The 13,049-nt window shown below is 42.7% G+C and overlaps 1 protein-coding gene across 2 annotated transcripts in view; it reads left to right on the top strand.

The window, feature by feature from the left end:
* Nucleotides 1–1,236: 1,236 nt before the first annotated feature.
* The window catches only part of APP (amyloid beta precursor protein), a 326,391-nt gene continuing 314,578 nt past the window's right edge, over nucleotides 1,237–13,049 (top strand). For both annotated transcript variants that reach the window (XM_065418260.1, XM_065418252.1), the window contains exon 1: nucleotides 1,237–1,313. In XM_065418260.1, coding sequence (XP_065274332.1) covers nucleotides 1,254–1,313 — 60 coding nt within the window. In that variant the 5' untranslated portion in view covers nucleotides 1,237–1,253. The remainder of the gene's footprint in view (nucleotides 1,314–13,049) is intronic.

Genomic DNA, 13,049 nt, shown 5'->3' with positions numbered 1-13,049 from the left:
CCCAATCCTGCAAGCACTTACACCTGTGCCTAGCTTTACTCCTGTGAGTCGTCCTATAAATTCAAGCACAGATGCTGCAATTAGTAGTAAGCAATGGTGCCCCCTTATGGGTACAGCTATCCACCTACAAGGTATCAGTTGTAGAATTTTGGCCTTGCTCTTGTGTGTTTGTAGGACTGGGGTCTAGGGAATTGAACCTGTGCTTACCTACAGGATCTAGCACCCCGATAACGTCGTTAGATCATGGTATAACTTATCAATATTTGAAGAGACTAGTTTAATATGACAACTAGCCAGTTTGTAAAAAAATGAATGAAGAGCAAAATTTCTCCAAATAACCTGCAGTTAACTTGTGAATGTGTGTTTGTGGAGACTTCACAAACATTTTGGGGGTTATCTCTGCACATTTTATATATATTTAAAATAGGGATGACTGATCAGTCAACAAAGTACCCATAGGCATATGGACATTCTGTAAAAGATATCAGCAAAAACTGCTGCAGGCAGAGAATTACAATAGCTTTCGGAGCAAAGAAGATATCAGTGGTCCCAGAGCGGGTAAAAACATGTTCTAGTTACAAAGCATTTATACAAATCCAGCATCAGTTTAATGCCTGAACTCTACATCCTAGGAGATGGGCTCCAGGACATAAAGAACTGCCCCTCCCACATGAGCAGCTAGCAAAGTGTGTCTTTGATTTGGATTTAATTTCGTTACAATGATGCGTTGTGCACCTCTGGCTGTGGCACAAGCAGCGGCTCTGGCAGCAATCTCACCAGACAGGTGATGCGAGGGAGGCAGAGCTAGGTGTCTCCCACATTGCAACAGAAAGGCAGTTTGCCGTCCTTAAAAATAACTCCCGCTGGATCCTGCAGGAAATACAGAAGAGGAGCGGGCCTGACACCGCTCTCACGCACAGAGGCCCCGCTCCCTCCAATCTGGGGGAACACAGACGGGCGTGCACTGTGCTCTGTGGCTGCGAGCCTGGGCGGGCAGGGAGTTTGCTAGGGCCCGGGCCGGCTGGCTGCGCTTTCCCCGGGCCTCCGCTAGGGGTCTCCCCGGGGTGTGTGCGCTGCCTCTGCCGCGGCTCTGGGTGGGCTGGGATATCAGCTGACTCGCGCTCTCGCCGGAGCTCGGCTGGTGCTGCCGCAGCTCACTCCGATTCCCCGGCAGCGGCGGCGGCTGGAAGCTGGCAGCGAGCGCGCGGATTTACAGCCGGACCCCCGCCACCTCGCTGGTCCCCCCCGAGGCGATGCTGCCCCATTTAGCGCTCCTCCTGCTGGCCTGCTCCTGCACGGCCCGGGCTGTCGAGGTAAGGGGCAGGCGGGCGGGGGGCTGCCACTCTCCTCCCTCCTGTTCGGCTTCCCGGAGCCTTTGTCTGCGGAGAGCCCAGAGCCGCCCCTGTAGCCGGATGGCTCGGCCACATCCAGGCGCCGCAAAGGTGGGCGAAGGGAGCTTTGCCTGTCTCCCGAAAGGAGGGGCTGGGCTCCCCCATCCACCCCCCCGCTCCGTGGGCAGGCTCCCCTCCCACCGCTGAACAATGGGCTTCTCCAGCTGAGCAGTGCAGGGAACAAAAGGGGGTGGGGGGAGCAGGCTGCGAAGTGCCGTGCACCGACCGCAGCCCCTGCGCGCCTCCGGCTTGCTGCTGGGTTTCATTGTGTGCGAGCTCTCCGCCCCGGGGGTGCGGGAGACATCGCCCGGGGGTGGTGCGGCAATGCCCGCCCCTTGCCCGGGGGGGTGCACTGGGGCCGGGGTACTCCTCCTCGGCGGGGACAGCGGGAACAATCGTGCATCCTCTGGGGCGGAGATGCCCCGCGGCGCACGGACGGCTGGGGAGCTTGGAACAACGCCCGGCGCTTTGTTCCCGGCTAACTTCGGCGGCGCTGCCCCCGGGGCGGGGGCAGGAGAGAGCTCCCCCCACCCCTCCGTGATGCAGGCGATGAGTAGCGGGGGGCGAGAGTCCCTCGCAGGGCAGGGTCCCCGGGGAGGCGCCTGCTACTGGAGCCCGCGCGCTGCGGCGGCGCCCGGGCAATCCCCTCCTGCCCAGCCCCCGGGAAACAAAGCTTCGGTGCCTCCGCCGGGCGGAGCTGCGCCTTCCCCGGCCTCTGCGGGCCGGGTCCCCGCGGAGAGGCTGCCTTACCTCCGCCTGCTCCTGGCGAGGAACAGGGGGGTTTCATGCCCCCGGGCTCTGCTCAGGTGGGCTGGGAGCAAGGGACATTCGCTGGGGGGTGGGCGGGGAGGAGACGCCTTCTCCCGGCTTTGCAAGGGGAAGGTGCTGGACCCGCGCGTGTGGAGCCGGACTGTGGGGGGGTTTCTCTCGGCCGGGCGGGTATAGCGCCCGGCGCCGGCAGGGTTGGGGCGAGCGGAGATTAAGAGCGAGAAGATGGCGCCTCTGCAGTGCAGCAAAGACAGGCTGTCATGAGAGCTGCAGCCTGGAGAAATCCTCCCACCGCTAGGTGTTTAACAACTCTCGCTTCCATTCATGTCCCTGCCCAGCAGGCAGCCAGTGCTGCATGCAACATGGCCATGCCTGCGAGCAGGAAAAACACCCAGCACAATGTTGGGGGGCCGCCACTCAGTCCCCGTTAAAACTAATACCCTCGTGTACTCTTCTTTCCCTACGGTAACTTTCTGTTTTCTTCCCCCTCCCTCCTTAATTATTGCCATGTAATTCCGGGGAGAGGAGGGTTCCCTTGTGAAAAACATCCCAGCACCACGCACAGGGTAGCAAAGGTCTGACAGCTTTGCTGTTGTGCTGAGCTTTTGTAGATGCTCCCTGTGAAGGGAACAGTGGATGGGCTGAAAGAAGAATTGAAAATGTCTTAGCTCCTTCGGAATTGAGGAGGTTCTGAAAAGAGAGAAGGAATCTTAACTTAATTTCTTAAATAGGGTTTATTGTATACACAGTGAGTCTTAGTGGGTAACAAATGCAGGTGCAGCTTGGTTGCTCCCCTTCATACAAAATCAGGACAGAGTCATCTTCTGATCTTGTTCTGTTCTTTTTTTCCAAACCTTTCCTTCAAAGGCACAGGTTCTCCCTCTCCGAATAAAGCGATTAATGCCTTGCTAGGAAGGAGGAATTCAAGGAATGGGAGTGTAATAAAAACAAACAGCAAGCGCAGTCTAAACAGTCAAGCAAAAACCTATTGACTGCCCTTCAGCAATGAACCACCAATCTTTATTTCCCAGGGGGGCCCTTCAGAATAGCTTACTCTCCATAGATGAGATGAGGCAGGAACACTTTTTTTTTTTAAACTTCTTCTGAAATAGTTAATAAGAAAATACATAGAACTAAAACGTTAACATTGTTACATGGGTTTAAAATGAAAGAGCTTTAGATTCAGGGTCTGATCTTGTAAACACTTCCTGCGGAGTGTAGCTCTTACAACTGAGAGTGATCTCAGGGAAGCTTGCAGGATTAATTTTTAAATGGTTTGGGTTCTGTCAACTTGATTCAATCCAATATTGTTTTAAATATGAATGAATTAAATCTCCACCTAGGTGCTATTAGCTGAAAACTAAAATAAGGTTACACATAGAGACAGAAAACAGGAGGTAGAAGAAGAGGGCATATTTTTTACATCTTTATTTTGCTAAAATACTGTCTTGGGCTCTGATCCTGCAAACAGTTATGCATGTGAATAATTCTCCATGAAGACTGCAAGAGTAGTCCCGCTCACATGTATAAGTGCTTGTAGAATCAGGAACTTGGATTTTATATCAGTTTTGTGTTTCTATGGGAAAGATTAATTGTATCCAGTTTTAGGAGCCCTTCCCTCACCCATCTTTTTAGTGCTATCTGCTGAAGAGCGATATTCTGCATTTTCAGCATGGCACTTTGTCTTGCAATAATTCTTTAAATCAAGAATATCATTGTATGCACAGAGAGTCTGTTTTATTCAGTGACCCGTATTACATGGAATTTGCAATGTAATTTGAGTTTAATTGCCAGGCATTGTAGACATTTTGTTTTTAATAGCATTCAGCATAGGAAAAGGCCTTAAATTATCTTCATATGGTCAAAAATATACCTGTGCAAACCTGATACTATAGTATTTTTAATGAGTTACTTCAGTATGTTATCAGAAACACTTGATGATGGAAGAAGTTGGGGAGAGAGGGTGAGGTGGAGAAGACAGAATTTGCCTCAGTTGAAATGGCTGTTTGCTCCTATCTGAGAGTTTGCTGCTTGCTTTAGAGTCTTTTAAAATCTTTCTTCTAGGAATAGAAGTTTTTCTCCTACAGTTTAAAATTGCTTTTGGAATTCATAAAGTAGCAGAAATTCCTGCAGTTCTTGTTTAAGACATCTTCCCTGTCCTATGTTTTTGGGGTGGGGGTTGGAGAGGGGGAAGTAGATATTAGGAAAAGGAGGAGAAATTATTTGAAATGGCACATCGAGGAGAATACCTATCTTATCCAGATATATTAAGGCTTCTTGAAACATTTTTTTTAAAAATGCAGTCCTTATTACTAGTGCACTGACCTTATACTTGTTTAAGTAACTTTCTTGTTTCATCCCATGTGACTGACTTGTGTTGAATGTAAGATCTATTAAGCAAAAATGTCATGAGTATGAACAAGTGATATACCCGTTCATAAGCCGAATATTTTTGGTAAAAAAGTGAAGCATCAAAGAGCGAGAGTCGGCTTATAAATGGGTCTACACCAAAATTTGATGATTTTAAACTCTATGGAATCATTGAATTGAATATCTAATACATTTAGTTTTGTTTACCTGGAGCATCTGCAGGCATGGAGCCCTTCAGCTCCCTGTGGCCTTGGTTCGCTGTTCCCAGCCAACCACTTCCCGCAGCTCCCATTGGCTGGGAACGGCGAACCGTGGCCACAGGGAGCTTATGGGCTCCATGCCTGCAGATGCTCCAAGTAAACAAAACGTCCCAACCTGCCAGTGGCTTACCCTGACAGGCTGGGAGCCAAAGTTTTCCAACCCCTGAAATATAGGGTCGGCTTATGAAAGGGTCATACAGTTTTTGCTATTTTTACCTATCCATTTTGGGGGGTTGGCTTATAAACGAATGGGCTAATGAACGAGTATATATGGTATATAGTTGGAAAGCCATTTCTGCTTCTAATTATCATGCTCTTGAATAGATATTTTCTCTGTTACCTATTTCCACTAATTGTCTGATTTCAATAAATTCACACAATCAGGCACAATTAAGTTGTCTTCCTGAATTTCTTAGTGAACAATCTCATTTTATTAGCTGAGATTTTCTTTTTTAATTAGAGCATTAGTGGAAATATCAAGCTTTCACTCAGCTCTGTTTTGAATGCTCTAGTTGTTCCAATGTTGTTTACAAGCGAGGTTGTTCTAGCATATTAATAAAGCTAAAATTAAGATGTTTAAACAGGTTGTACTTTTTTCATTTGGTATGTTAGCCCTTAGAAAGTTATTGCAGTTAATAAAAATACAAAACATTTATTACCTAACAAAATTCTTGACATAGTGACTTGTAGAATTTTCTCCCCAGACCTCTCATTTATTTTAAGGAAGAAGATAGCTGTTGGGATTTTTTTGTTAATGGTTTGTGTTTTTAAAAAAAAGAAACTCCAAAAAACCCAACCTGTTTAAAGGAAAGACATCAATTTGAAATCTAGACAGTAATTAAAACAAAACAAACATCAAAATTATTTGCTGTACCTGCTCCTGTGTCCCCTGAAACCAAAGTTTATAGTTAACAAACCTTTTGAAATTTCTTTAAAAAAACAAACAAAAAACCCCAAAAAAACCTAAAGCACTTTTCTGTTACTGTCAAAGACCTACCTCAAGAATCAAAAACTATTATACAGGGGAAACAGTGAAATTGGTTCTACACGTGATGCTGGCCATTCAAATAGTAAAAGATAACTTGTTCTCTAATCTCATTTATAGTAATGTTACTAAGCAATAGGTAAAGAATATTCTCACACTTTTTTTTAATGAGACAAAGAGGCTGAGGTCACTTTTTGTAGTTCACAAGCTTGTGTCTTTCACAACAGAAGTTGGTCCAATAAGAGATATTACCTTGCCCATCTTGTCTCTCTTATTATATCCTGGAACCAACACAACTACAGCATCACTACAAACTACTTTTAAGAGACGCTTTCTGGAGAAAGATTATAAATTACTTCATGTTTTCATAAAACAAACTAAAAGAGAGTGGAAATACAAAGTGAGGTGTCAAGAATTTGAAGCAAATTCTTGTGCAGTAGATCAGATGATCTTTCTTTATTCTATGCTGGCTGGCCAGTGTTTTGTGCAAGTTTTATGCCAAAGTGATACAGACTTTCATAGCATGGCTTCATGAAGGTTTATGCTCTTTGATCTTTGCATTTGTGTTTGTTAAATATTTAGCTGTGAAAGTTAAACATGGGGCATATTTAGTTTCTGTGTACGATCTTTGAAGAAAAACAAACATTTTCCTTCTATCGTAGTCTTTTTAGAGTATGAAGCACCACAAAATAGTTCCATAACTTAGCAATTGTGTATAACTGATTAATTGGCAACTTTATTTTTACTGACTGATTTGTTTTCGAACATCTCTGTGAAATAATGTCCACAAGATGTTTGTTGCAGATAGTTGGTCAACAGAACATTTGGATCACATCTAAGTTTCCGTATGTCTCAAATGGTTAGTTTGGTTTTTTAAAGAGTATCTTTAAACTTAAATTATGTTTGTTTCTCTTTTATCTACTCAGTCAGTTGTTTCTCCCCTTACATCATCTTACTGTAAAATTCAGAATTACCTAATTTGCAAAATATAAGATTACTTGCACGCATTCTTCCTGGAGATTTTTAATTCTTCACTGTTTTTCATCCCAATCCTGCTCCCCTCTCTCAAAACAAAACAAATCAAGAGAACAACAGCAACAAAAATTGGAATAACATTCTCCCAGTTAACATCTGAAGAGTTGCTAGCACTGCATATGGGTTTTTACTAAATATTTATTAGTTAGTAAGTATTTTGTTAAGTAAATTGTAAGAACATACAACGAATAGGAGTAACTCTAGACTACTGATAAGAGTATAATTGGGTTTATGTATGGTAATATGTTCATCTAGTGTGCTGTCTGTCATGCTTTTAACACTTAACTCTGCAACTGTGTGTTATTGGATTTAAATTCTTGGGATTTTGGAAAAATCCTTGGTATAAGAAGATTACAAGTGAAGCAAATTAAAGAATACTGTGTTACTTTCTGTTAGCTGTTAGAACATGTTCTTATATGATATGAGTTCACAAATTGCTGCCAATCTGAAGAATGTCAATATCTGGAGAGAAAAACAGAAAAAAAAAAAGAGAGCCTAAAGCAATATTGTGTGAAAGAAACTTTTAATGGAAAAGTCAAAAATGTTTTATTGTTCAATAAATGAATATAATCAGGGCTGCGTGATTCTACAGTCACAGAATTTGCTGAGGAATCTACCTTTTTACCCATACTTTGCTGCAAACTTGTCTATATTTTAAGATTTCATGGTTTTTAAAAACGTATTTTCTAGTACTTTAGTGGCAGTACCAAAGGCGTTGAGAACTTGAACCAGCTGTGCTGATGGAGAGTTTTCAGACAGCCTGAAATAATAGCTCAGTGAAGTGAACCATCCCTTACATCTTAATGTGCTGTTGATTCTGAAACCTACAGATGGCAATTTAAGCATCAGTATTGCTAACAACTTGGGCAGAAACATCCAGTCTAGCCTCCTTATCCTATGATCCTGAACAGCTTCTGCCTTCCCTTGGTTCCAAAAAGCTCCAGTGGCATTGTGACGGGTTGGATCACAGAAACCCCCTTGGGAGCTGCCACCCAATGTGCCAAGACTACCCCTGCTTCTGTTTTCCCTGCCAGCTCAGGATTCCAGCACCCTGTCTTGCTGAGCCAGACACTCCAGTCTGCTCTAACAAAGACTCAGGGTCTGAATCACTTGTCCCAAAGCTGCAAGTTTACCTGAAAACCAGCTCACAGGAGTGTGCTTGTCTTTAGCACTCAGATGCCCAACTCCCAATGGGGTCTAAACCCAGATAAATCCGTTTTACCCTGCATAAAGCTTATGCAGGGCAAACTCATAAATTGTTCGCCCTCTATAACACTGATAGAGAGATATGCACAGTTGTTTGCTCCCCCAGGTATTAATACATACTCTGAGTAAATTACTAAATAAAAAGTGATTTTATTAAATACAGACAGTAGGATTTAAGTGGTTCCAAGTAGTAACAGACAGAACAAAGTAAGTCACAAGCAAAATAAAATAAAATGCGCAAATCTATGCCTAATCAAACTAAATACAGATAATCTCACCCTCAGAGATGCTTCAGTAAGTTTTTCTCAGACTGGACACCTTCCAGGCCTGGGCACAATTCTTTCCCCTGGTACAGCTTTTGTTCCAGCTTAGGTGTTATCTAGGGGATTCTTCATGATGGCTCCTCTCTCTCTCTGTTCTCTTCCACCCCTTTATATATCTTTTGCATAAGGCGGGAACCCTTTGTCCCTCTGGGTTTCCACCCCCCCCCCCCCTCACTGGAAAAGCACCAGGTTAAAGATGGATTCCAGTTCAGGTGACATGATCACATGTCACTGCAAGACTTCATTACTCACTTGCCAGCACACACATATACAGGGAGACTCACAGGTAAACAGCCATCTGCAGACAATGGGAGTCATCAAGATTCCAAACCATCATTAATGGCCCACACTTTACATAATTACAATAGGCCCTCAGAGTTACATTTTATATTTCTAGTTTTAGATACAAGAGTGGTACATTTCTACAAATAGGTTGATCACACTCAGTAGATTATGAGCTTTGTAATGATACCTTACAAGAGACCTTTTGCACAAAGCATATCCCATTTGCATTATAGTCACTTATTATCAATTTTTTTATAAAACTATCCCAGTTACATTATATTCACTTATTGTCATGTTTTTATAAAACCATGTAGACTGCACAACGTCACAGGCATCATGTCCAGTTTCTAAAACCTCTTTCCTTTCCCCTGAGCATTCCATGAAGTGGCTGAATGGTCAATATACAAATCTGCATCACATAGACAATGTAGGAAAAGTGTAAACTAAATTGAAATGATGGTCCCTGCCCCAGACAGCTCACAGATCAAATCTGTAGCATGCAATTAGAGAGTGGGCTGGAATTAAAAATGTATCTCTTTTGCATAAAATGTGGTCATTTTGACACTGCAGTTGTCTAAAGAATGTACAGTAGAGGACATTCTGTTATTGGAAGATGGTAAATTCAAATCTAGTAAAAGGAAACACGTTTCCACGTAAATCACGGTTAAACTCTGGAACTCATTGACACAATATATAATCAAGGCCAAGGTCTTAAGAGGATTCAGAAAAGTATTATCCATTCACATGGATAACAAGAATATCCAGTTGTTAAATTAAAGTACTTAAGAGAAGTAATCCCTTTTGAAGGAACATAAATCTTCAAGTCTTGGCACATCAGCCAGTCTCTATCTATTGGGGCTTATAAGTAAACTTAGTTTCTTGGAATTTTACAAACATGGGGCAACAGAACTGTGACCTATAGGACCACATAACGAACTCAAGTTAAGTTTGGGTAATGTGGTTGTTCATGGTTAAGAAACTCACAAGCAGAAGAAGAGCTCTTTCTAGCTTGAGAGTTTATACCTTCCACCAACAAAAGTTGGTCCAATAAAAGATATTACCTCACCTACCTTGTCTCCCACTAGTATATGACTATCCTTTTTTCCTGAGCATTTTCTCCTCTTCCACTTTCAGACATTAGAATTAGAAGTTGGCTCAGCCACTGAGCAAAGATGAGCAAGAGAAATAGGCCAACCACTGGGAATTATTTCAAAGCCTACCCCTAGTCTATGGTTGCATCATCTGTGTTCCTGAAGCATGTTTGCTGTTACCTTTTCAGCTGAATGGGAAACAGGAGAGGGCTGGTGCTGGAGAAGAGAGAGACTGTTTTATGCTAAAAAATATTAAAGAATCTCAAACCTTGTAATTAAAACCTAGCCCAAGAGCATGGGCTAACCAAAGAACTGTTTTATTGTCCCGATTCTCTTTCACTTCCATACTTACTCTTGTTCTCAGATGCCATGGCATAGCTTTGAGACAGTAACTTTGTGGTGGATTTTGTGTTTACAGCAACAGCTAACTTCAATTATTTTTAAACTTCAGTTATAAATACCTTTTATATAACTGAGATACTACATTAAGCCTGAAATGTGGAACATTATGATAATGCAGTCGCTTATTACCATATGTCTTTGCATCATTAAAAGAGATTTTTGATGGAGTCCACTTGCTTCTCAGTTCTTTCTTTTCTTAAATGGCAAAATGATTTAGTAATAACATTAGTTGTTAAAGATTTGTTAGTTTCTATTTTAATATCTTATTTTCTAAGATTTAAAGTGAATTTAATCATAAGTATGCTCCGGAAAGCACTCCCATGGTTTTAGCCCAGAAAAAAACAAGCAGAATATAAATATATGCGCGCGCACACACACACACACACACACACACACACAAAATTAACTAAGCATACATTTATGCACAGTTTTGGGGGAAAGTAAACTACAGAAAAGAAGTGCAGGAGTAATTTGGAATGGAAAAAGAAACCCCCAATCATAATGACTATGGTAAATCAGAGAACATAAAGAAGTCAGTGGTTGTAAGATGAACAAACCAGAATAGTTATAGGTATTATAAATGAACTTGAAGTAATTAGTCCAGATTGTGGATAAATCGTAATTGACTTGTAATATGAGTTGTGAGTTAGTCCATGAAGGTTTGCAATATTTCTTAATACATTTCATCAAGATCAGTAATAACATGCTATCCTAATACTAGATAGTTTTGAGGGTCATTTTCTGCAATTTTGCAGTTTCACTATGTGTGGCTTCCCTCCCCCGGCTTTTTTAATCCAGAGCTGAGTAAAATTGCTTTTTAATGTCAGTATTTTCAATTTTCTTTAGTGTTTTGGAGCATCCACTAAGACCTTCTGATAACTTGTTCAGCTGTCTATGCCATTGCACTATTATCCTTGAAGGGATAGTGTTTATAAAACTGTATATTGTTAACAATAACAGACTATTAAAACTGAGAATTTTAGGTCTCCAGTTTACTTGTCATTGTGTCAGTTATGCCAACTCCTGGAGTTCTATCACAAGTTACGTGATCTTTCTTAAAAGTCCCAACTCCTGGGGTTACGTGATTATGTGAGATTCTCAGATTTAATTAAAAAGAGAGAGTTTCTGACCCTTGTGTTTGTGAGAAAAGCATGAAAATCTGAAGACTAAATGCTCAAAAAACCTGAAGGCAAATAAAGGACCCTGTATGGTGTTTTTCTTTTTTTTTTTAATGTCCTGCCTTTTTAGCCACTCAGTTTAGATAGTGAAAATCATTGCTTCTGTTTATAGTCATTGTTTGCTTCTTGGTGCTGCCTTGTTAATTTTCAAGACTTTCAGGCAATATTTGTTTTAAAAAACAGCTGTTTTCACTGTAAAGTAATAGATTTATTTTCCCCAGAATTGTTTTGTGCTTTTAAATTGATAATTTTCCTTTCAAAATCTGGTCAGAAAGATGCCACAACTCCTAACTGTTTCATAAAACTGTCAAAGGCCTGGTCTACACTAACCCCCAACTTCGAACTAAGGTACGCAACTTCAGCTACGTGAATAACGTAGCTGAAGCCGACATACCTTAGTTCGAACTTACCGCGGTTCAGACGCGGTCCACACGCGGCAGGCAGGCTCCCCGTCGACTCCGCGGTACTCCTCTCGCCGAGCTGGAGTACCGCAGTCGACGGCGAGCGCTTCCGGGATCGATATATCGCGTCCAGACCAGACGCGATAAATCGAACCCGGAACTTCGATTCCCAGCCGCCGAACTAGCGGCTGGGTGTAGACATACCCTTAGACTAGTTATAATTTAAGATGATCTCCTTGCCATTTGAACCTACGTTAAAACAAAGTTTTGCATAGGAATTGTCATACTGTATGAGACCAATGATCATCATTTTTAGCAGTGGCCAATATCGGACGCTTCACAGGAGAGTGTTAGAACACTCATCATTCATGCTATAGCAGGGGTCAGCAACGTTTGGCACGCGGCTCGCCAGGGTAAGCACCCTGGCGGGTCGGGCCAGTTTATTTACCTGCTGACGCGGCAGGTTCGGCCGATCGCGGCCCCCACTGGCCGCGGTTCGCCGTCCCGGGCCAATGGGGGCGGCGCGGGCGAGCGATGTGCTGGCCGCGGCTTCCCGCCGCCCCCATTGGTCCGGGATGGCGAACCGCGGCCAGTGGGGGCCGCGATCGGCCGAACCTGCCGCGTCAGCAGGTAAATAAACTGGCCCGACCCGCCAGGGTGCTTACCCTGGCGAGCCGCGTGCCAAACGTTGCTGACCCCTGTGCTATAGAATGGCAAGGTTCTTTTATTGATCCATGCTGTTAGCAAGTGTTGGAACCATGCAGAAAGTGGCTGACTGATTCCTGCTGACTCACTGTAGCAGATATGATTCATTAACTCCACTCTGATTATAAGGAAGGTTGAAGTGTCCCTTTGGGAAAAGGGAACTAAGGTCTGGGACGGAGGCGTTTGCAAGGAAATCCTAGAAACAGCCAAGCTTGGAGAGAGAACTTAGGCTGAGGTACAAGGTGGAGCAATTTAAATCAAGGCAATTTACTGTGATGATTTAATGTATTTGATTTTTTTTTAATGATGGATTTAAATGAGTCCGAGGCTAAAACTAATTTGAAAATTTGTGCTATTTTAGATTAAAATTTATAATGATTATAAATACCACTTGGTAGGGTATGTGTTTGAATTTTACAAACTGGTTATTGGCAAGGACAGAATATTCACAGTTAAGGCACCGAGCCTACAAACACAGAAAGAAGCAGGTGTGTAACTTCAATCACATGAATAGTCCTGTTGACTTCAAATTGTGTTTAAAGTTAAGCATGTGCATAAATGTTTGCAGCATGAAGGGCTAAAATTATATTTTTAGTTGGAGCTTTTTTTCATAGAATAAAATCTGTCATTTCCAAACGAATTTATTTTT

This window comes from Emys orbicularis, chromosome 1, assembly GCF_028017835.1.
Source record: "Emys orbicularis isolate rEmyOrb1 chromosome 1, rEmyOrb1.hap1, whole genome shotgun sequence".
NCBI classification, from domain to species: domain Eukaryota; kingdom Metazoa; phylum Chordata; order Testudines; family Emydidae; genus Emys; species Emys orbicularis.
Note: the sequence above shows the minus strand (reverse complement) of the source record. Positions and strands in the feature narration are given on the sequence as shown.